Here is a 22,021-nt window from a genome sequence, read left to right on the forward strand (position 1 = left end):
TGTGCTAACCACTGTACCACCTCGCTTGATCTTTTGCTATGATGTGGAACAAGTTTATTTTACAATGTTAGTACATGCCCTCAATGGAAAGTATGGCACCTTACAGAAATTTATATTTAACTGTGTTCACCGTCAACACACCTCCCTTCCCCCTTACATGCGCGCGCGCGCGCGCGCGCGCACACACACACACACACACACACACACACACACACACACACACACACACATGCGAAAACACACATTATTGCTGCTGCTGCTGCTGCTACTACTACTACTACTACTACTACTACTGCAGCAGCATTCAAAAATTCTTCTGTGTAGATAGTGATGGTGATGTGTGGCCATATCAACTGATCTGACAGCTATGACGTATTTATCTTAAATTACAACAATATAGAGAAAGACTGATTGTTACTTACTGTAAAGAAGATGCCTCAAATTGTAGATAGGCACAATTAAGATACTTACATAAAGCTTTCAGCCACAGCCTCCATCAGTAAAAGAGAGGCACATAAGATTCGCACACACAAGCATACGATGCCCTTCGGGCAAAAGATAGGCAATCAAAGCTTTGGAGAAGGATGTGGTTCAGTTGTTCTAGTCCAGGGTGGTATTGGGTGATGAAGGGGACACTCCTTTTTGGCTGTTTCTTGGGGGTGGTTGGAGGATTGGGGGCGTGAGAGGAAATGGTACGGGAGATCTATTTGCGGACTAGGTGTGGGGGATAGTGCCTGTCTATGAACAGCTTGGTGAGATGCTCAGCACACTGAGCAATGGAGTTTTTGTCACTGCGAATATACCATCCCGGTGACCAGGTTCTATGGGAGGGATTTTTTGGTGTGAAAGGGATAACAGCTGTCAAAACCCTCATACTTTTGTTGGTTGGTGGGTTTAATGTGGATAAAGATGCGGGTGGAGCCATCAGAGAGGAGGTGGTCAACATGTGGGAAGGTGGCATGTTGGGTTGAGGAGGACCACGTGAAATGCATGGGAGAGAAGGTGTTAAGATTGTGAAGGAATGAAGATAAGATGTGTTGGCCCTGAGTCCAGATCATGGTGATATCATTGGTGAACCTGAGCCAGACTATGGGTTTGGCATTTTGGGAGGGTAGGAAGGTCTTCTGTAGATGGCCCATAAACAGGTAGGTATAGGAGAGTGCCATGCAGGTGCCCATGGCTGTGGCGCGGATTTGTTTATATACCTTCCCTTCAAATGAGTGGTAGTTGTGGGTTAGGATAAAGTTAGCAAGGTGTTTGAGGAATGAGGTAGTAGGCTTAGAGTCTGATGGAAACTGGGGAAGGTAGTATTCAGTAGTGGTAAGACCATGGGCATGAAGGATGTTGGCATGTAGCGAGGTGGCATGAACAGTGACAGGTAGGGAACCAGCAGGTAAAAGGGTGGGAATGGTGGAGAGTAAGTGAAGGAAGTGGTTGGTGTCTTTGGCATGATACGCTAGATTAAGAGCAATTGGATAGAGGTGTTGGTCAATGAGGGCCAAAATTCTTTCAGTGGGGGCACAATAACCAGCCACAATGGAGCATCCAGGATTATTGGGTTTTTGGATTGTGGGGGTTATGCAAAAGGAGGGTATGCAGGGTGTCATAGGGGTGAGGAGGTAAATGGATTCAGGGGAGATGTTCTGTGAAGGACCTAAGGCTGGGAAGTACCTAGGGCTTTAAACAGGGATTGGTGTTTGTGTTGGACTTCTGGGATGGGGTCATTCCAGCAGAGTTTACAGGTGGTGGAGTCAGATAATTTTCGAACGCCTATCGCATAGTAGTCACTGCAATTCATAACAGTGGTGGAACCTTTGTCTGCAGGTAGGATGATTAGGTCAGGATTTGTTTTGAGGTTGTGTATGGCAGTTCTTTCTACTACTGAAGGTTGGTGTTCTGAGCAAGGGAATTGGAAAAGGGTGGTGAGACTAAGTTGGAGGCAAGAAATTCCTGGAAGGTGACCAGCAGGTGATTAGGTGGGAGGGTGCGGAGAATCACAGTTGGATAGTGATACGAATATGATAGTGTTGATATTATGGTGGTTTTGGTGGGAGGGATTCGTGGCAAAGAAGTGCTTCCATTGCAAGGATTGGAAGGAGGAGAGTATGTCTTTGACAAGTCCAGCATTGTTAAATTTGGGATTAGGGCTAAAGGGGATGCATTTGGATAGGACTGAAAATTCGGTGGAGCTGAGGGTTTTGTTGGAAAGGTTAACAACTGTGTACAGGAATGTATTGGCTCTGGATCTGCTGGAGAGTTGGTAGTGAGTTTTGGGGATTTGGCAAGTTGAAAAGGTAAGCTAGGCGGGGTTTAGCTGCTATGGGGGACAGACGAGGAGTAACACTGTGGCTGCGATAGGGGTTTGGATAGTTGTTCCCCACAGTGGCAGTAAGGGGTCAGGATGTTGGGTAACTTATGGAGGTGGTGTCTGGATTGTTCCTCCAGGAGCTGGAGAGTGAGGGATTCAATTTCAGAGATGTGATATATGTAGTAGGGATTGCAGAGTAGTAGTATCTTGTGGAGAGGTGATTCTAGAATGCCTGTGCCATGGAGATGTGTTTTTGCAGGACCATGTTTGTGGGGGCCAGCGAATGGCAGAATCTGGAAAGGCATAGGCCATTGTGAAAGGAGGGGTGGGAGTCAGAAAAAGGAATTTTAATGGTTAAGCGGTTTGAGGAATTCCATGGTTTACACAGCATTTGAGAAGCAGGATGTGGGACTCTATTTAGGATTCTTTTCTGAGCTGGTTCAGAAAGATACAGCAATGGTCTATGATGGCAGGAATGGTGTAAAGGAAATGGGAACGATGCAGAAAAGGGCGAAATAGTTTCTATTGTTTGATTTTTGCCGAACAGCTTTCTTAATCGTATAACCCTGTGATGTATTACTTTGTTACTTTTTTCTATATCATTACTCTTTTCAGTGTCCATTCTTTCTCATCTTAACTGTGTTTATTCTCCAAATTCCAAACTGCATCTACTTGCGACCCACAGTGTATAAATGATCATCTGTGCAGATTGTTGATACTGCATCTAATGCCACAGATTCTTTCCTCAATAGTTATATTTATTCCATTGATCCCACTTCATCTCTCATCTTGATGTACTTTAGCATTTTGTTTTCTATGCCTGCCCATGGCACATGAACTTTGGATTCTTGACCTAACCTATCCCCCCTCCCACTCCCTTCACTTTTGGCAAAACACACACACACACACACACACACACACACACACACACACACACACACACACACACATACCTCATTGTTCCTTTTCACCCCACATTTCAGTTTCTTATGTATTTGTCTATATTTTTATGTGGTTTTTCAGGCTTTTGTGTGTTTGTGCATATTTTTGTGTATTTGCTTATATTTTTGTGTGTTTGTGCATATTTTTATGTATTTGTGCATATTTTTACATATCTGTGCATATTTTTACATATCTGTTCATGTTTCTGCTTGTCTTTATGTATTTTTTTATGTATGTTTATGTATCTTTTTGCTTATTCAACTCCTCTCACAACCATCAACACCTATTTTGCCCTTTTCTGTGTCATTCCCTCTAACCATCAACACCTATTTTGCCCATTTCTGTGTTGTTCCCGTTTCCTTTACATCACTCCTGCCACAATGGATCTTTGCTCCTGCTTTCTGCGCTGGTTCAGAAAAATGTCCCTTTCCCGTTGCTAAAACCCAATACCACATCCTATTTTTCAAATGCTACCTAAACCACCCAATTCCTCCAAATGGCCTAACTGTAAAGATTCCTTTCTCTGGATCCCACCTCTCCTTTCACAATGACTTACGCCTTTCCAGATTCTGCCAATCCCTGGCCTTCACAAATGTAGTACATCAGAAACACACCTACATGGCACAGGCATCCCAGAACCACCTCTACTCCTTCCACAAGATATTACTACTCTGCAATCCATACTACAAGCATCATATCTCTGAAGATGTATCCTTTTCTCTCCAGCACCTGGAGGAGCCTTCAGACACCACCTCCATAAGTTAACCAACTTGCTGACATCCTACCGCCGCCTCAGGCACCACACTCTAACCCCTATTGCACCCACAGGGTTCCTTGTCGTCCACTCCTCATAGCAGCTAAACCCTGCCTAGCTGATCTTTTCAACTTGCTACATCCACCAAAACTCACTACCAGCTCTCCACCAAATCCAGATCCAAAACATTCACATAACGCTGTTGTTAGCCTTTCCAACAAAACCCACAGCTCCACAGAAGTTTCAGTCCTATCCAAAGGCATTCCGTTTAGCCCTACACCCAAATTTAACCATGCTGAATTTGTCAAATACCTACTCTCCTTCTGTCGATATCTGCAGTGGAAGCACTTCTTTGCTGCCAAACTCTCTCTGTAGGAACTGATATAGTGTTCAAAATGCTGTAAAACACAAATTTATGATACTTTAAGAAACAGGGATAAGATATAGGATGAATGGATGAAAGGGAAAGGGCAAATGAAAAGAAAGGCAAAGACTAGAAATGAAGAGAGTAACGTGATAGTGTGGGAATGTTTGTATGTGCGCAGGCAGAAAACTTTACTTTGTCTGGGAACATGTTGCAGTGTGAGGCTTTAAAAGTTACTAAAGAGCTTGGAAATACAGAGTTTGATGCCCACAGGATGGCTGGGCAGTTCCAAAGCTAGGCACAAAATCATGTGAAATAAAGTGTGTGGGGAAGCTAAGGATGTGCAGGAAAGTGTAACAACAGAAAGGAAGACAATACTCATCTGCAATGCTAATGAAACAAGACTGTTTTATCGCACACTCCCTTCAAAATCTCTAGCAATTTGAGGTGAAAAACGCATCGGTGGAAAAATGTCAAAGGGTAGACTCACTGCACTGCTGTGTGGAACATGTTAGGTGAAATGGAGAAGCCAGTGATGACTGGAAAGGTGCAAAACTGTGCTGTTTCAAAAACATGTATGTCAGTAAGCTTTGAGTTACATGGCGAAGCAATAAAACGGCATGGATGGTGAGTGGTCTTACGGAAGAATGGCTGGACTCTTTTAATACAAAAACCACCAAGCTCTCCTTTTACCAGACAATTCAACCTGCCACCTAAAAATTAGATTATCAAACATGAAATTGGCTTGTTCCCCCTAAGGTTTAACCAGCCTTATACAAACCATGGGCCAAGGTGTTATTTACACATTCAAGTCCCATTACAGGCCATTACTGATGCAGTCCGTTATTGTTAGTGATGAAGAACCCAAAAATGCATTTGCTCTTACCCAGTCAGTTTCTGTGCTGGATGCAGTAAATGGGATTGGCTTGGCAATAAGAAAAGTAAGGCGCAAAACTGTTATCGAGTGATTCAACAAAACATAGTTTGTAGTGGAGAATGTGTTGCAAGGATAACTCCCATTTGTGCAGTTCAGAAAAGCTGGTGCTATAGGGAAGGATCCAATTGGCACGAATAGTGTAGCAGCCACTGAAATCAAGTGCATTATGTTCAGCTGCATGTTGTGCCACAGGATGGTCTGCTTTGCTCTCGGCCACAGTTCGGAGGTGACCATTCATTCTGGTGGACAGCTGGTTGGCTGTCATTCCAATATAAAAAGCTGTGCAATGATTGCAGCAGAGCTGGTAAATAACATGACTGCTTCCACAGGTGGCCCGATCCTTGATGGGGTAGGATAAACCCGGCTTTTCATTTGATGTATCAACATTGTGCATAACTTGTTCATTGTTATGCAGAGTGGTGTGGCTTGATGTCCACACCCACAGCACCATGCTGTGCCAAACCTTTTTTTCTTGGTTTTGCACTGCTTAACAGCATTGTCAAGTCTTCATATTAGAAGTAGCATATTTGTAGAGTCATGAATAACTAGAGGATATGTAATGTAGTAGTACTGTATAAGCTCTTTTCCACATTAAACAGTGAATTTTAATAAAGATTTAAAGTTTGCATTCCCTTTCTGCATTAAGAATGTTTTGCTTTATACAAAAAAATTAGCATATAAAGGTGTGTGTGAATGTATCGGGACTGAAATGTTTGTATGGTTTGGCCAGATTTTCCAATTATACGCATTCCACTTTGACCAAGTTTTACTGTATTTCCAAAACATTTCATCCTTTAAAGAATTTGCCAACTTCCCTTCCAAAGGAACCTCTCTTATGCATCATCATCATCATCATCATCATCATCATCATCATCATCATCGTCTTGTCTGCATCCATTTTCACACTAATATACACTCCACACGTCATCTTTGCCCCATTGTATCAAGGGTTCCCAGCAAACTATCTCCCTTTCCATAATAGTCTTCAACTTACACCACTAATTACCATAAAACACAAAAACTGTCACAAAATGAGCTTTTGGCCAACAAGGTCCTTGTCATGGGTAAGGACAATGACTGATGAAGATTGAGGGGTCAGTCCATACCAAGTGGTCCAACAATAAAATAATTGGTTGCTTGACCACCTCAGAAAAATTTTATATTTGCTGGGTGAATTCTCCAATGTTTAGCAGTCACAAAAATATTTTTTTAAAAAAAATGTATTGTTTATTATTTTGAAATGGCAGCCATGTGTGTTCCAGGCTGCATGTGGTTTTTTTTCCCCCTCCCGAAGCATCTACATTTTTTACAGTTATTCAGTAGTGGTTCGTCCTAAGCCTTTCAGATAAAATGCATTTAGTACAACACAGTCTGGTCTACAAATTAACATCATTATCACTTAGCTGAATGTATTCTTTAATATATTTTTAATAGTTCAAAGTTATAGCCGCAAATTAAAAAGGACCACAGCAGGAGAATGTTTGATTTCAGTTTATTGTTAAAATTTTAGGAAAGTATCTCATCTATAACTTATCTGACCCATTCTTCAACATTGCTCGACTGTTGTGATCACCATGGAGGTGGATTGAAGGATTATACCAAAGCAATTAAGAGCCAAGCTGTAGGTTCCGTCAGCCCACAGGTATTACGGAAATGCTTTGTGAACTCACAAGGCAATCCATGGAGGGAAGATGATGTTCTCTTTGTGAAACGCTGTCTGCAGAAAGATTCTACTGCTGCAAATGTTCATTTCTCATGAGGACGAGATAAGAAACTGGGATTTGCACAGTGACGCATAGACAAGTCATTTTCCCTCTCTCCATTTGCGAGTGAAACAGGAAAGGGATTGACCAGTACTGGTATAAGTTACCCCCTTCGCCATGCACCATATAGTGGCTTGTGGAATGTGGAGGTATATATGTAGCAATTTTGCCACTCAGTCAGTTGCAGCTTAGATAATTTTATTACAGCTTATTAGTAATGCCCTGAGTTTGTTGACGGGTAATTTTTCTTTCGTTATGAGGTACACATTGTTCACTAGTACTAAAGTCCAAAATGTTCTGTCTATAGAAATGTAAATTTAATTTTGCATTTTTCAGCATATACACTCCTGGAAATTGAAATAAGAACACCGTGAATTCATTGTCCCAGGAAGGGGAAACATTATTGACACATTCCTGGGGTCAGATACATCACATGATCACACTGACAGAACCACAGGCACATAGACACAGGCAACAGAGCATGCACAATGTCGGCACTAGTACAGTGTATATCCACCTTTCGCAGCAATGCAGGCTGCTATTCTCCCATGGAGACGATTGTAGAGATGCTGGATGTAGTCCTGTGGAACGGCTTGCCATGCCATTTCCACCTGGCGCCTCAGTTGGACCAGCGTTCGTGCTGGACGTGCAGACCGCGTGAGACGACGCTTCATCCAGTCCCAAACATGCTCAATGGGGGACAGATCCGGAGATCTTGCTGGCCAGGGTAGTTGACTTACACCTTCTAGAGCACGTTGGGTGGCACGGGATACATGCGGACGTGCATTGTCCTGTTGGAACAGCAAGTTCCCTTGCCGGTCTAGGAATGGTAGAACGATGGGTTCGATGACGGTTTGGATGTACCGTGCACTATTCAGTGTCCCCTCGACGATCACCAGTGGTGTACGGCCAGTGTAGGAGATCGCTCCCCACACCATGATGCCGGGTGTTGGCCCTGTGTGCCTCGGTCGTATGCAGTCCTGATTGTGGCGCTCACCTGCACGGCGCCAAACACGCATACGACCATCATTGGCACCAAGGCAGAAGCGACTCTCATCGCTGAAGACGACACGTCTCCATTCGTCCCTCCATTCACGCCTGTCGCGACACCACTGGAGGCGGGCTGCACGATGTTGGGGTGTGAGCAGAAGACGGCCTAACGGTCTGCGGGACCGTAGCCCAGCTTCATGGAGAAAGTTGCGAATGGTCCTCGCTGATACCCCAGGAGCAACAGTGTCCATAATTTGCTGGGAAGTGGCGGTGCGGTCCCCTACGGCACTGCGTAGGATCCTACGGTCTTGGTGTGCATCCGTGCGTCGCTGCGGTCCAGTCCCAGGTCGAAGGGCACGTGCACCTTCCGCCGACCACTGGCGACAACATCGATGTACTGTGGAGACCTCACGCCCCACGTGTTGAGCAATTCGGCGGTACGTCCACCCGGCCTCCCGCATGCCCACTATACGCCCTCGCTCAAAGTCCGTCAACTGCACATACGGTTCACGTCCACGCTGTCGCGGCATGCTACCAGTGTTAAAGACTGTGATGGAGCTCCGTATGCCACGGCAAACTGGCTGACACTGACGGCGGCGGTGCACAAATGCTGCGCAGCTAGCGCCATTCGACGGCCAACACCACGGTTCCTGGTGTGTCCGCTGTGCCGTGCGTGTGATCATTGCGTGTACAGCCCTCCCGCAGTGTCCGGAGCAAGTATGGTGGGTCTGACACACCGGTGTCAATGTGTTCTTTTTTCCATTTCCAGGAGTGTAGATACTTTGCTTTATTTAATTTTTCAAGGATGTCATCTTTAAGATTTTATATCATTTTTTACACGTTTATAAAACAACAGTTCTTTTAATGTTGAAAGAAATGAACAATACATGTGGCTTTAGGAAATTCGCGTCAGTTTTGCTCCATACATGGTGAAGATAAATTGATGGTTTATTTGCTTATTGTGATTGTCATGTCATCGTTGTATTTGTACCAGGTATAGCTACTGAAACAAAAATACCGATGTACTCAATGTAATGCCCATTTATGAAATATCTGTACATGAGTGTCAATATTTTAGATTTGTTTGGAAACTAAAGCAAAATATAAAAGTGCATGTTTCAGTTGTTTCAGGAAATGTTGAAATATTTTCTAAATGTGAGCGTGTGTTCTATGTCAACAGAAGTTCACTTGCCTTTGAGAATCTCTGCTGGGTCATACACTGCAATAGCCCTAAGATGGTTCAGACAAAAATTTTCCTTACACCTTCAAAGAATGAGATTTCTTAAAAAGTCTTTTTAATTGATATTTTCAGTTTACTTTAGTGATAATTTTCCAGGTATTTTAGGTCGTAAAAATGAGTCCTTTTTCATACTCGTAGATTAAATGAATTCTCACTCGGGGCAGCTGCCACCATTCTCACCCCACCTGCACACCCTTGCTGGTGCCCAGTGATCCAGAAATAAGGCAATTTCTTGAAAAGTATAAAGTATACTGACTTGAAAATTCTCAGCGTGTTGACATTAAGAAAGAGCTAGCACGGTACACCTCGTTCATATGTCTGTTATATTAATGCATTTGCTTTTGAAGAAGAATATGCTGAATACATATACAATAAAACCATTTACGGACCTGGTGAAGCAAATAAAAACAATTTTCTCATAATGGGTACATATGGTGCCACATATAAGTATACTGGTAAAGAACTTATATGCAAAGTTACTTCTCTGACACGTACTTTTCATGTAGTGTGGAAGAATTTAGATTTCCACGTCCTGAAGTGAATATTATAATATTCAAGATGAAGATGATGATCGTTGCATTGAATTGGCGGAAAAATTCAGCAAGTAGTACAAGAAGCAGCTCTGCATCCCAAACCAATAAGATAAGTAACTGAGTTTGAGGCTGTTTTGGACTACTGAGACTATTTGGAGATTGTAAAGGAGATAGTTTTCTCATGTGACAATCAAATATGCTATTAGCAAAGTCACATTGTACAAAGCTGATGTTTACTGTGATTTTAAAATTTATCAAAGGGAGTGGCAGAATTCAGTCCACAGCTGAGTGAAATTATGAACAATTTATTTCAAGTTTGTCATTGAGAGATGTGAGTATGATTCTTCATAATACAAAGCACGAAATTATCAGTAAAGTAAACCAAGCCTGTATCTAATGGATTTCATTTACAGTTGGAGCAGGTAATGAGACTATACATATGTATAATCTTTCGTAATGATTTTCTTATTTAGGTTTTACTTATAGTGGACAGTCCACCTCCGTAGCATAGCAGGAGTGTTACTGCCTACCACGCAGGGGCCCTAGGTTTGATTCCCAGCAGGGGACTGGGTGTTGTGTGTCCATCATCATCATTGACTCGCAAGTCGCCGATGTGGCCTCACCTAAAAAGGACTTGCAATACTGTGGCCGAACTTCCCGAATGGGGCCTCCCGGCCAACGATGTCACACGATCATTTCCATTTTTATAGTGAATGCCAAGCAATAGTGCAGAATTAGCATGCAGTAAGGAGAAGAGCCAAGAATTCATCAAATCAATAACCTCATGTCTGCAATCAAATGACTGTGGGAAACAAGAGTTTGTTTAATGTCTGCTCAGCTTCCACTGAGCAGCAACTTGAGGATATTGAAAAGTCAGTTTCTTTCTTTTATTTTTTTCCTCTCTCTCTCTCTCTCTCTCTCTCTCTCTCTCTCTCTCTCTCTCTCTCTCTCTCTCCCCCTCTCCCTCTCCCCCTCCCCCTCCCTCTCCCTCCCTCTCTTTTTAAGTTAACTTTTGAACAAGGAATGTGAGGTTGCGTTTTATTTGTGATGTCAGTTGTGTTCTAGTGAGGAAGCCAGAGTAATGTCACATACGGGAAAACATTGTCAAACGTGGAAAATATTTTGTGTAAGGGGCATTCAAATGAAATCTGGTCACTATTGTAAAGTAACGCTAATGATTTTATTAACTCAAAAATGTAGTTGTACAAAGTACACACAATCAAAAATAGTCACCGAAATTGTTGGCACGTTTATCCCTTTGCGACACCAGCCAGTTGATTCCATCCTTGAAGAAGCTAGTAGGCTACTGTCGGATCCAGGCCTGGACCCAGTCACACACTTCATTGTCCATTACAAATCAATATCCGTGAATAGCTTGTTTTAGAGGTCCAAACACATGAAAGTCACATGGAGAAATATTGGAACTATTCAGTGGATGTTACAGCAGTTGCTCACCAAAACTGCTGCAACATCGTCTTCAACGCATTGGCCGTATGTGGGTGGGCATTATCACGTGGGAGGATAATGCCATTGAACAACATGCCTTGGCGTATCGATTTGATGGCTCGTCGAAGGTTCTGTGAAGTGGTTTGATGACGTTGGGCATTGTGTTTCATCACCTGTGACAATATGCAACAGAAAGCCGTATTCCTCCTCGTGATAACATTGCACTTGACTCAAAGACAAGTTCATGTGTTGATGCATTATGGTGTGGGCAGTGCCTATGCTAATACCCAGTAACCGATGGATCTTGTCCATGATGATTCCGCGGTTGTCCAAAACTAAAGCATTCACTTCTGCAACCATTTCTGGTGTGATGACATGACGAGTGGTCCAGGATGAACATCATCTTCCAGTGTCTCGCGCCCCTCAAGGAATTGTTTGTGCCATTCCATAACACTTGAACAACTCAGACTGTGCTCACCGTACACAGCCTTCATCAGTCGATACATTTCACGGCCTCCAACTCCCTCCACCACCAAAAATCGAAGCACTCCTCGTGACCACCTTCTCTTCAGCGTGAAACCACACTGGCGCTATGCAACATCAGATGGTGTGCATGCGTCAATCTCTCTACCAATAGATGGCGCCACCATTCCCGCAATTATGTGGCGCCACCTTACGTGTAAGGAAAAGGTAGATGCACAGACCGTATTTCATTTGAGTGAACCTCATAACAAAAGGAAAATGCACTCAAGGAAACTAGTAAATTTTGAGACAGAATTGTTAAGATTTAAATCTTTGTGGGCATTGTTTCAGCGACATTAAGTAGAATGGTCAGAAACAGTCTGAAAAAGCTAGGTTTTCAGACTGTTTCTGATCACCCTGAATATCTAGATGTTTTCTTCTTTAAGTGTAAATAATCCTTGCTTATGCTAATTGTGACAGGCATCATGGTATAAAAAAAGATTACTAATGTCACCATTCTGTCTGTTAAATCTTAACTCTGTGCTGAGTGGGCAGATGCAAAGGGTTGGGTTGTGTGGGAGGAAGAGACCAAACAGCGAGTCATCGGTCTCATTGGATTAGGGAAGGATGGGAAAGGAAGTCAACTTGCCCTTTCAAAGGAACCATCTGGAGCGATTTAGGGAAATCACGGAAAACCTAATTCAGGATGGTCGGACGCGGGATTAACCGTCGTCCTCCCAAATGCGAGTCCAATGTGCTAACCACTGCACCACCTCGCTTGGTGGGATGCGAAGAACAGTGTCACTCCATATTATTCAATTCTCATTTTCCATATGTCGTACAAAATTTTCCATAGGTTGTGCAAAACCACTTATTCCTTTGCTTAATCAGCAGCATTTTTCTGTTGGGAAGTGTTGCACATACATCAGTTATAATTTATGTGACATAGCTGTTATGCAATTCTACTATGTCTTAATTTCTTATCGATACAGAGTGAGGAGTTAATGGCACAGAAGAAGCTGCGTACTGAAGTGATCCAGTTGGAGGATGTCCTAGCACAACTTCGAAAAGAATATGAGATGTTACGGATTGAATTTGAGCAAAATTTGGCAGCGAATGAACAGACTGGCCCGATAAATCGCGAGATGCGTCACCTAATTACTTCACTTCAAAACCACAATCAACAACTCAAAGGTGAAGTTCACCGTTACAAGCGCAAATACAAGGAAGCCAATGCAGAGATACCAAAGGCAAGTAGTCCCTCAAATGTCATGATATTACAAGTAAATATAAACAAAACTAATGTCTATTTTTTAAAATAGTAAAAATTCATTTGTTTGAAAATGATTGTTAGTAGTGTAATTAAACAGCCTACTTCAGTTGTTAGATATAATTATATCCTGTCTTTTATCAGTTTGGCAATTTCTTGGCTGGGTAATCATCTAATTTTAAGAAGGTCAAGAGTTTTATGTGTTACATTATTTATTGTATTTGCATATGGTTACAATTGCACACCAGTAAATATGAAAGAAACGCTGCCCTAGTGGTATGGAGAAGAGTAACGCTTAGTAATGAAATGGTTTGTTTACAGTATTTGTCTTGCCTTCTAAATATTGTGCTCACTGATAAAACAGGGTAGAAAATACTGTTAAAAATCTGTCTTCATTTTTATTTTTCCTTTTATTCCAACATGGCTATTACAGCTTTCATGTCATACCAAGAAATGTGTATCTGATTTTCTAAAAAACCATTTTCTACAATCCTATGTTGAATCAGTTGCATTTTCTGTGTTTTCAATGCCATATTTTGGTTTAACAAGATACTGCTTTATTGTCTTGTCATTCTTACCACTGACACTCTCACTGACATAAATCACTTAGTTAAAACTTGGTATTAATTTTTGTTATTGCATGTTGTATGCATCTTTCTCATAATTTTTGCTCACACATATTGTCAGCCATAGTTTAAAATACTGTATCACACAAATTTGTTTTTGCCTCACAAAGCTATGTTTTTAAGCTATTTCATTGCTGTATCCCTTGCAACTTTATGAAAATTTGATCAAGTTTCATAACATAGGAAATCCAAAACCAGATATAAAAGTTTCAGTAGCTGTCTGGTTTATAGTTTCACCATCTATACCATGACAGTGGTTTGCTTTTGCTGGAACACTCAGTTACAATTGTAAGACACTGAGGTTTGCCAGCAGTCTCTCTCCTTGCAGCACCACAGGAGAGTATGTTGTTCATTTGTCAATTATTGTATGAGCTTCTTCCTAGAAGTGTCTTTTTTTGTCTACTTGTGTGCTTAGTTGTTTAATTATTGTGTGTTTGTGTAGGTGCACTCTTGCATTTGGGTAACGGTTTGGTGTGTAATTCTGCCAACTTTAGTACAGATACAGACTGTGATTTTTGTATTTGGATGTAAGCCAAGTTGGTGAACCTTCACTCCCATTTCCAGATGGTGCTGGAATCTGTGATGCAGCTTGAAGCTGGTACCAATGAGCACCACTTTGTGGGGTGGGGAGGGGGGGGGGGGGCGTTCCTTGACTTAGGGGTCCGAGGGACTTCCAGCCCACCACACGTGTCACCAGTCAGTCCGCTACTGTGGCCACCCTTATTAATGCATGCACTGAGGTTTACCGCTCACCAGTGGTAAAGTAAGAGGTTGTCATAAGGTGTGGCAGGCAGCGAAGGACTTTCTGTGCGGCCAATTGAAAGGTCTTCCTGGTTCAGCAGCACACACAATGACATGCTAGGCCTCTTGACAACAGACGATCCTGAGCAAATAGGGAGCATCATGGCAGATTGGTGATCACGAGATTGTTGTAACGAGACTGGATACGGTAACATCCAAACCCACCAAAAATAAAATCGAAATATATCTACTTAAAAAAGCAGGTAAAAACTCTCTTGATGACTGCTTGAGAACTGAAAAGTACCCATTACATTTTGGTCAGACAGTAAATCATACAAATTCAAAGGCCATCAATTAGACTAACAACCTGGTGATTACAATTATGAACAACTCGAATTTGAACATAGAAAATGTTGTGGGGAAGGATCACCAAAAACTGTGTTTTATTGGCAGGACATTTAGAAGACACTACTGGTCTACTAAAGAGACTGCATATACAACACTTGCCCATCCTCTGCTAGAGTATTGCCATGCTGTATGGCATCCTTACTAGACAGCATTGATGAAAGACATACATTCATTCCAAAAAAGAGTAGTTCTTTCTGTATTATCACAAAATGGGAGAAATTGTTGCAGTACGGTATGAGAGTTGGGGTGGCAATCACTAAAACAAAGGTGTTACTCTTTGTGGCAAGATCTTTTCACAAAATTTCAATCACCCACTTTCTTCTCTGAATGCAAAAATAGTTTGTTGATGTTCATCTATGATCACAATAATAAGAGAAATCAGAACTCACACTGAAAGATTTAGATATTTGTTTTTCCCACAGCCTTGGAGAGTGGGACAGTTGAGAGTGCCAGTAAATTGCAAAGTAGTCATGTGAATGTAGATGTTTTTTGTAACTCAAGTAATAACAGAAATGAGAAAACTCATGATATATGAATAGTATATTGCATCAACGTGTTGTTCTTGTGCCTTGAAATTTTCACTATGTGGCAGAATGGGCACTGATTTGAAACTTCAGGCACACAATTTGAATCTACCTGGAAGTTTCAAAGTTCCTTATGCCCTAAAAAGTTCTTTGCATCATTGTGCAACTGTGTTTACTCATCCATTGAGGATTTAATAAATTTTTTGCTGCATCAGAATTACTTGTAATTGCAGTAATTGCATTGGATACTTGGTTGGTATTTCTGGATCCACGTAAATTCTTAGTGCAGGGTAGAAAGAGCACAGTCCTTTTCAGGTATCATATAACAAGTATGTTGTGAGTGAGTTCATTGTTCGCATCAAGTGTGCTATTTTTAAAAATATAGTGATCCACACACACACACACACACACACACACACACACACACAGTTCCACCAGAACAGCCCAAAGTACTCTTCAAACTCATTCTGGAAGGTTCTTGTGTGATTAAGCAGTATGTTAACCCTTTCATTGTGGGCACACATACAAATACTGCTATGCCATTCACCAGGTGTTGTGGATGTGTGTGTGCATGTTGCTTGGATTTTTTCTATAGTGCCATGGACATCTGAATGTGTCCTTAGCCACCAGCTTCTCACTGCTGTGGATGAGTTACTGCCATATCACGGTGAATTAAGAAGTTTAGAGTATATTTATACAACGAAGTACCTCATTGTGTAGTATCATTTGCAGAAAACCTCATTTTGATATCGTGTTTATAAGATATAACAATTGTTATGACCATGTGATTCGTGATGCACAAGAATGTGAATGGGTGTATCGTGTGCGACTGTCCTTCAGATGTAAAACCCAATAACTCAAGAACAAAATGAGATATAGTCCTCCTCTCAATTTCTTATACACAAATATTCCGCACGTCCAGGGCCTCGCTGCGATGGAGCATTTCCTTTCTTGCAGATCACCTGCCACCCTACCTAAAACCTCTTTCCTCATTACCTTAGCCAGCTTCATCCTGAGCCACAACTTCTTCACTTTTGAAGGCCAGACATACCAACAATTAAAGGGAACAGCCATGGGTACCAGGATGGCCCCCTCGTACGCCAACCTATTCATGGGTCGCCTAGAGGAAGCCTTCTTGGTTACCCAGGCCTGCCAACCCAAAGTTTGGTACAGATTTGTTGATGACATCTTCATGATCTGGACTCACAGTGAAGAAGAACTCCAGAATTTCCTCTCCAACCTCAACTCCTTTGGTTCCATCAGATTCACCTGGTCCTACTCCAAATCCCACGCCACTTTCCTTGACGTTGACCTCCATCTGTCCAATGGCCAGCTTCACACGTCCATCCACATCAAACCCACCAACAAGCAACAGTACCTGCATTATGACAGCTGCCACCCATTCCACATCAAACGGTCCCTTCCCTACAGCCTAGGTCTTCGTGGCAAACGAATCTGCTCCAGTCCTGAATTCCTGAACCATTACACCAACAACCTGACAACAGCTTTCGCATCCCGTAACTACCCTCCTGACCTGGTACAGAAGCAAATAACCAGAGCCACTTCCTCATCCCCTCAAACCAAGAACCTCCTACAGAAGAACCACAAAAGTGCCCCACTTGTGACAGGATACTTTCCGGGACTGGACCAGACTCTAAATGTGGCTCTCCAGCAGGGATACGACTTCCTCAAATCCTGCCCTGAAATGAGATCCATCCTTCATGAAATCCTCCCCACTCCACCAAGAGTGTCTTTCCGCCGTCCACCTAACCTTCGTAACCTGTTAGTTCATTCCTATGAAATCCCCAAACCACCTTCCCTACCCTCTGGCTCCTACCCTTGTAACCACCCCCGGTGTAAAACCTGTCCCATGCACCCTCCCACCACCACCTACTCCAGTCCTGTAACCCGGAAGGTGTACACGATCAAAGGCAGAGCCACGTGTGAAAGCACCCACGTGATTTACCAACTGACCTGCCTACACTGTGATGCATTCTCTGTGGGAATGACCAGCAACAAACTGTCCATTCGCATGAATGGACACAGGCAGACAGTGTTTGTTGGTAATGAGGATCACCCTGTGGCTAAACATGCCTTGGTGCACGGCCAGCACATCTTGGCACAGTGTTACACCGTCCGGGTTATCTGGATACTTCCCACCAACACCAACCTATCCGAACTCCGGAGATGGGAACTTGCTCTTCAATATATCCTCTCTTCCCGTTACCCACCAGGCCTCAATCTCCGCTAATTTCAAGTTGCTGCCACTCATACCTAAGCTGTCATTGAACATCATCTTTGCCTCTGCACTTCCGCCTCGACTGACATCTCTGCCCAAACTCTTTGTCTTTAAATATGTCTGCTTGTGTCTGTATATGTGTGGATGGATATGTGTGTGTGTGCGAGTGTATACCCGTCCTTTTTTCCCCCTAAGGTAAGTCTTTCCGCTCCCGGGATTGGAATGATTCCTTACCCTCTCCCTTAAAACCCACATCCTTTCGTCTCTCCCTCTCCTTCCCTCTTTCCTGACGAAGCAACCGTTTGTTGTGAAAGCTAGAATTTTGTGTGTGTGTTTGTGTTTGTTTGTGTGTCTATCGACCTGCCAGCACTTTTGTTTGGTAAGTCACATCATCTTTGTTTTTTGAATAACAATAAGAAATGCAATTCTTTGTGGAATAAAGGTATCAGGTTGTGAGATGTGGAAAAAGCATATTTTTCACATAATAGCTTTCTTAAAAATCAGATGGTATTTATTTCACATCAGCCAGTATGCCTTTCCTCGGCTCAGGCACCAGCATTTTGTGAGCAGTACAGCCATAACAAAAGCAGCATCAGCATGGAATGCAAAGAGCTTGTTTGTAGCAGCAAAAAGCATTAAAGGTACTAAATGTCACTTCAGTCAGAAATTTGTAACTTGTGGCAAATAGTCAATAAACTATGCAAAATATGTGTAGCATGATATTTATGAATTATTTTGCAAGTAGGTGGCATCAAGTGCTGTTGTGCAACACACTGAAGTGCCATGTGCTACAAACTGAAAAAAGAAGAAAAGAAAAATGTGTTTTCATACATGATGGAAATGCATTAGTGCTGGGATTGTTGTTAGTGGTACAGTTTTGTAACTATTTTCATGTAATACACTGTAACAGATCTAGTTAAAATAGTTTGGTAGAGTGTCAACTACATCTACATATGTGAAATATGTGATATGAAATGTGATTTATTAATTTCCTTACATACAGTTTTCATATCATTTGATTTGATGTATAGAAGACATGTCAGGTTTTATGAGAAGAACATTTTTGGGAGAATTATAAAAGTTGACGATATTTTGTATACATTTCTGAGGTACAGCAATGCACATAGTTATTATAGTTTTTAGTACACAAAAATAAAACACGTAATTCCCTTGTCCAAACCGTGAAAATGTCTCCAATGAATACAATAATACCAATTTTCCACCAAAAAAGTAAAGAGCAATCTTTTCAGTGAACCAAGTTCCATGTTAAATGTAGTACTACCTTTTATTGCCTTGTACATTTTTAACCCTGTGTATTCTGGGTTTCGGAAGTTTGAAATTCTCTCTGTCAAGTGTATGTACGAAAATTAACACCTCATGGTTATATGTAAAGGGAAGGTGTGGATAGTATTTTTAAATTTTTTAGCAACGTTTGACAGAATACCCATTGTTTGGCAACAAAAGTGACCATAATTATTATCTTTTGTGATACTGGGAGCTCATGACATTTGCTGAATTTCCCCAGAAGATTTATGCAACAGCAGTTGACTGACTTAGAGGAACAGTGATCTTTCTGGTGTCTTATGTTTGTGGCACCTGACAAAATATGCATTGCAAATGCATTCTTTATTCTTATTTTACAGCTGAAAAAGGAAGTTGAGGATCTTACTGTGAAGTTGGGGCAACAAGCATCACAGGAAATGAAGGAAGGTTCCATCCTGGAGTCATCTTGTAAGGAAGAGGATACGGGCTGCATACAGAATGCTGTGCAGATCAAGGAAGAGCCAGGAATTACGTCAGGGAAAGAGGGAGCAGAAGAAGAACCAGAGGTATGTTAATACATAATGTAATTAAGTGTCTGTTAATTTGTACATTGCTCTGAAATTTGAGGAGTGAATTTTGTGTTGTATTGACAAATAGTTAATTGTTCCTTTGTAGAAATGAATGATGTATTATTGCTTGTGAACTGATAGAGTACTATGTTTATAAAAGTAGGGAATTTTATGTTGTTGGTGTTGGACGAAGTGTGTGCATTCACTTATGGAATGTGGATCTTCTTACCAGGAGAGTGAGTCTTGAATAATTTTATGGAAAATACATAAAACAAAAACAAAACAAAACAAAAAGTTTAAGCAGGTAAAGTTGTGTAATAAACACATGGAATAAAGAAAGAACAATCTGATCTAACAAAGTTTTCTGAGTATGATACCACGTCACTATATTAAAAAACTATACTGGAGAAACCAACATTTTGGCCATGTTTGCAGTGGTCTTGTTCTGGGTTTAGACCCTTCTTTTATGTCAACTGCCTCTAGCAGTGGAGGACTACACAGTTATATGATCTAACAAAGTGCACAATATTTTGGGAATAAATTGAAGATCTAGCCAGGAGTCTGAAATCTATTAATTGTTGAATATTGCAAAATAATGCAGACTGACAGAATTAGTGAACAAATTAAAATTCCAAAAGAATTTGATTTGTGGTGAAAACAAATTATATTTTAATGCAATTCTATGTGGTCTTCAGTTGTATATTGTGTCATCAATTAGTACCACAGGAAATAATCAGGGAAGGTATATTCTGAGAATGAGATGCTCTCATACATTAACAAGAAGTGTAAAGATTTGTGATCTCCAATTTTACATGTCTAAGAAAAGCAAAAGTGTGACATATATACAGTGTTTCCCTTTAACAACAACAACAACTGGATCAAGACGTGAATGCTATTGAAGTCTGCAAGGATTCTACACGGTCCACATTTTGCCTGTTACTATAGTCACTAAGATGAATATGTACCGTCTTACTCATCCGGAGATCATTGGTGCTGGATATTAAGGTTTTTGATAATGTCAACCAATTACTGAGTGTACATTATAACAAGGGAGGTATGAGCGATTTCCTATTTCTTAACTTTTTTCAGTTCGCTGATTGCACAGTGATAACCAACAACAGAGCTCCTTAGTGAAGAAAGACAGTGAAATGACTTACCTACTAGATGGAAAGAACACACAGGCAATACTGATCTGTATGGGCATGGGGAATATGCTAAATAAACATTGTATTGTTTTTTGCCCAACCGGTAGTGCAGGTTGAAACGGCCACTGTAATTTTAGGACTGCCAAATATTTCTCTAAGGACTGTTGTTCCAAGGACATTCTGCTACTGAAGTTGTTCATTGACAAGATTCTCATTCATGTCAAATGAGAATCCGTGCAATGTGATTCATGTTCTGGTTGGAAAGGACATAAATCTGCTTACAATTAAGAGATTTAAGAGACTTTCGTGAGGACTCTGGTGTGATGAGAACTGCATGAACTGGCATTGTCAGTTCCAAATACACTTTGCTGTTACACTAACAACAGTGACAGGTTTCAACAGTGCTGTTTGTATGGAATATTAGGAATTTACAGCATTACTACAGAACTCCTGTACCTCTTCTTCATCATTTTTAGCCCTTGAGTGAAGGTAAGAGAGAAACAAGCATTGCAGATTGTTGTACTCTAGACCAGGGGTTCCCAACAAAATTTTCTCGAGGACCCCCTTATTGAGCATGATTGGTACCTAGTAATATCACTGTATCAAGTACCTAAAAAAAGCTAAATTAACAGTCTCGTTTTAACGAGCTACATTTTAATCAGCGGTCCATTTTTAACTACGCAAACCGTAGCTTGTGCGAAAAACAATGTTTCATAAACACTGTTGTTTTAATACGGAATATTGAATATGTAAAGAACATGGTCTGTGAAAGCACTGGCAATAAATTAACAATGGCTGATTGTCATCTGAAATGCGAGTTTCTGTGGAAAGTGACTGTGAGTTGTCAGCTGCAAAGAGGCAGTGCGCGCAGTCTAATGGCATACAGATTTGCACTAGTGTGTGCTAGTGTCAGTTGGCTCTAGGAAGACACTAGACACAGAAGTTAGTGTTCGCTAAAGCTCTGCTCATGCAGGAAGCAGCCAAAACAAAAAAAATCTGTTATCATACGAAATATAGTTAATATATTTTTTGTTCTAATAGCATCTTGCGGACCCCTGGGGGTCCGTGATTTCTGTTAAATTTGGTGCATCCAGTGATCCATGTGAGAGATGGAGAGTATAAGACAGTTATGAAGGAAGTTCCAGGCTAGCTAAGTTTGGAAACCATGTGAAATTTGCACTTCTGTCTCAGCATACAGGAGTGTAATACTGTTTCTAATCCAGATACACCAATGAAAGTTATATCATTGAAAAACTAAGGATGGGACCCTACGTCGATATGCAACGTGATGGGTTTCTAAGAGTATCTATTACTGGGAGAGTGTATGTCCTTACAGTTTGTGTCACTGGAACCAGCCTTGTGAGAATGTTACATCTTCTGTAATACGTGTCTCATTTGGATGGAAGCATTAATGATGCAGATGATCCTTGTTGGACAAAAGACCGACCTGTTCTACATTTGTTACCTCATAAGATCCTATTTGTTACCTCATAAGAT

The 22,021-nt window shown here is 41.4% G+C and overlaps 1 protein-coding gene across 3 annotated transcripts in view; it reads left to right on the top strand.

Annotated features, from left to right (window-relative positions):
• LOC124613811 (E3 ubiquitin-protein ligase Bre1) overlaps window positions 1-22,021 on the top strand; it is a 286,869-nt gene that overhangs the window by 127,555 nt on the left and 137,293 nt on the right. For all 3 annotated transcript variants that reach the window (XM_047142534.1, XM_047142541.1, XM_047142548.1), the window contains exons 9-10: window positions 12,732-12,989; window positions 19,191-19,376. In XM_047142534.1, the coding sequence (XP_046998490.1) occupies window positions 12,732-12,989; window positions 19,191-19,376 (444 nt within the window). The remainder of the gene's footprint in view (window positions 1-12,731; window positions 12,990-19,190; window positions 19,377-22,021) is intronic.

The sequence above is a fragment of the Schistocerca americana genome, chromosome 1 (genome assembly GCF_021461395.2).
Source record: "Schistocerca americana isolate TAMUIC-IGC-003095 chromosome 1, iqSchAmer2.1, whole genome shotgun sequence".
NCBI lineage: Eukaryota > Metazoa > Arthropoda > Insecta > Orthoptera > Acrididae > Schistocerca > Schistocerca americana.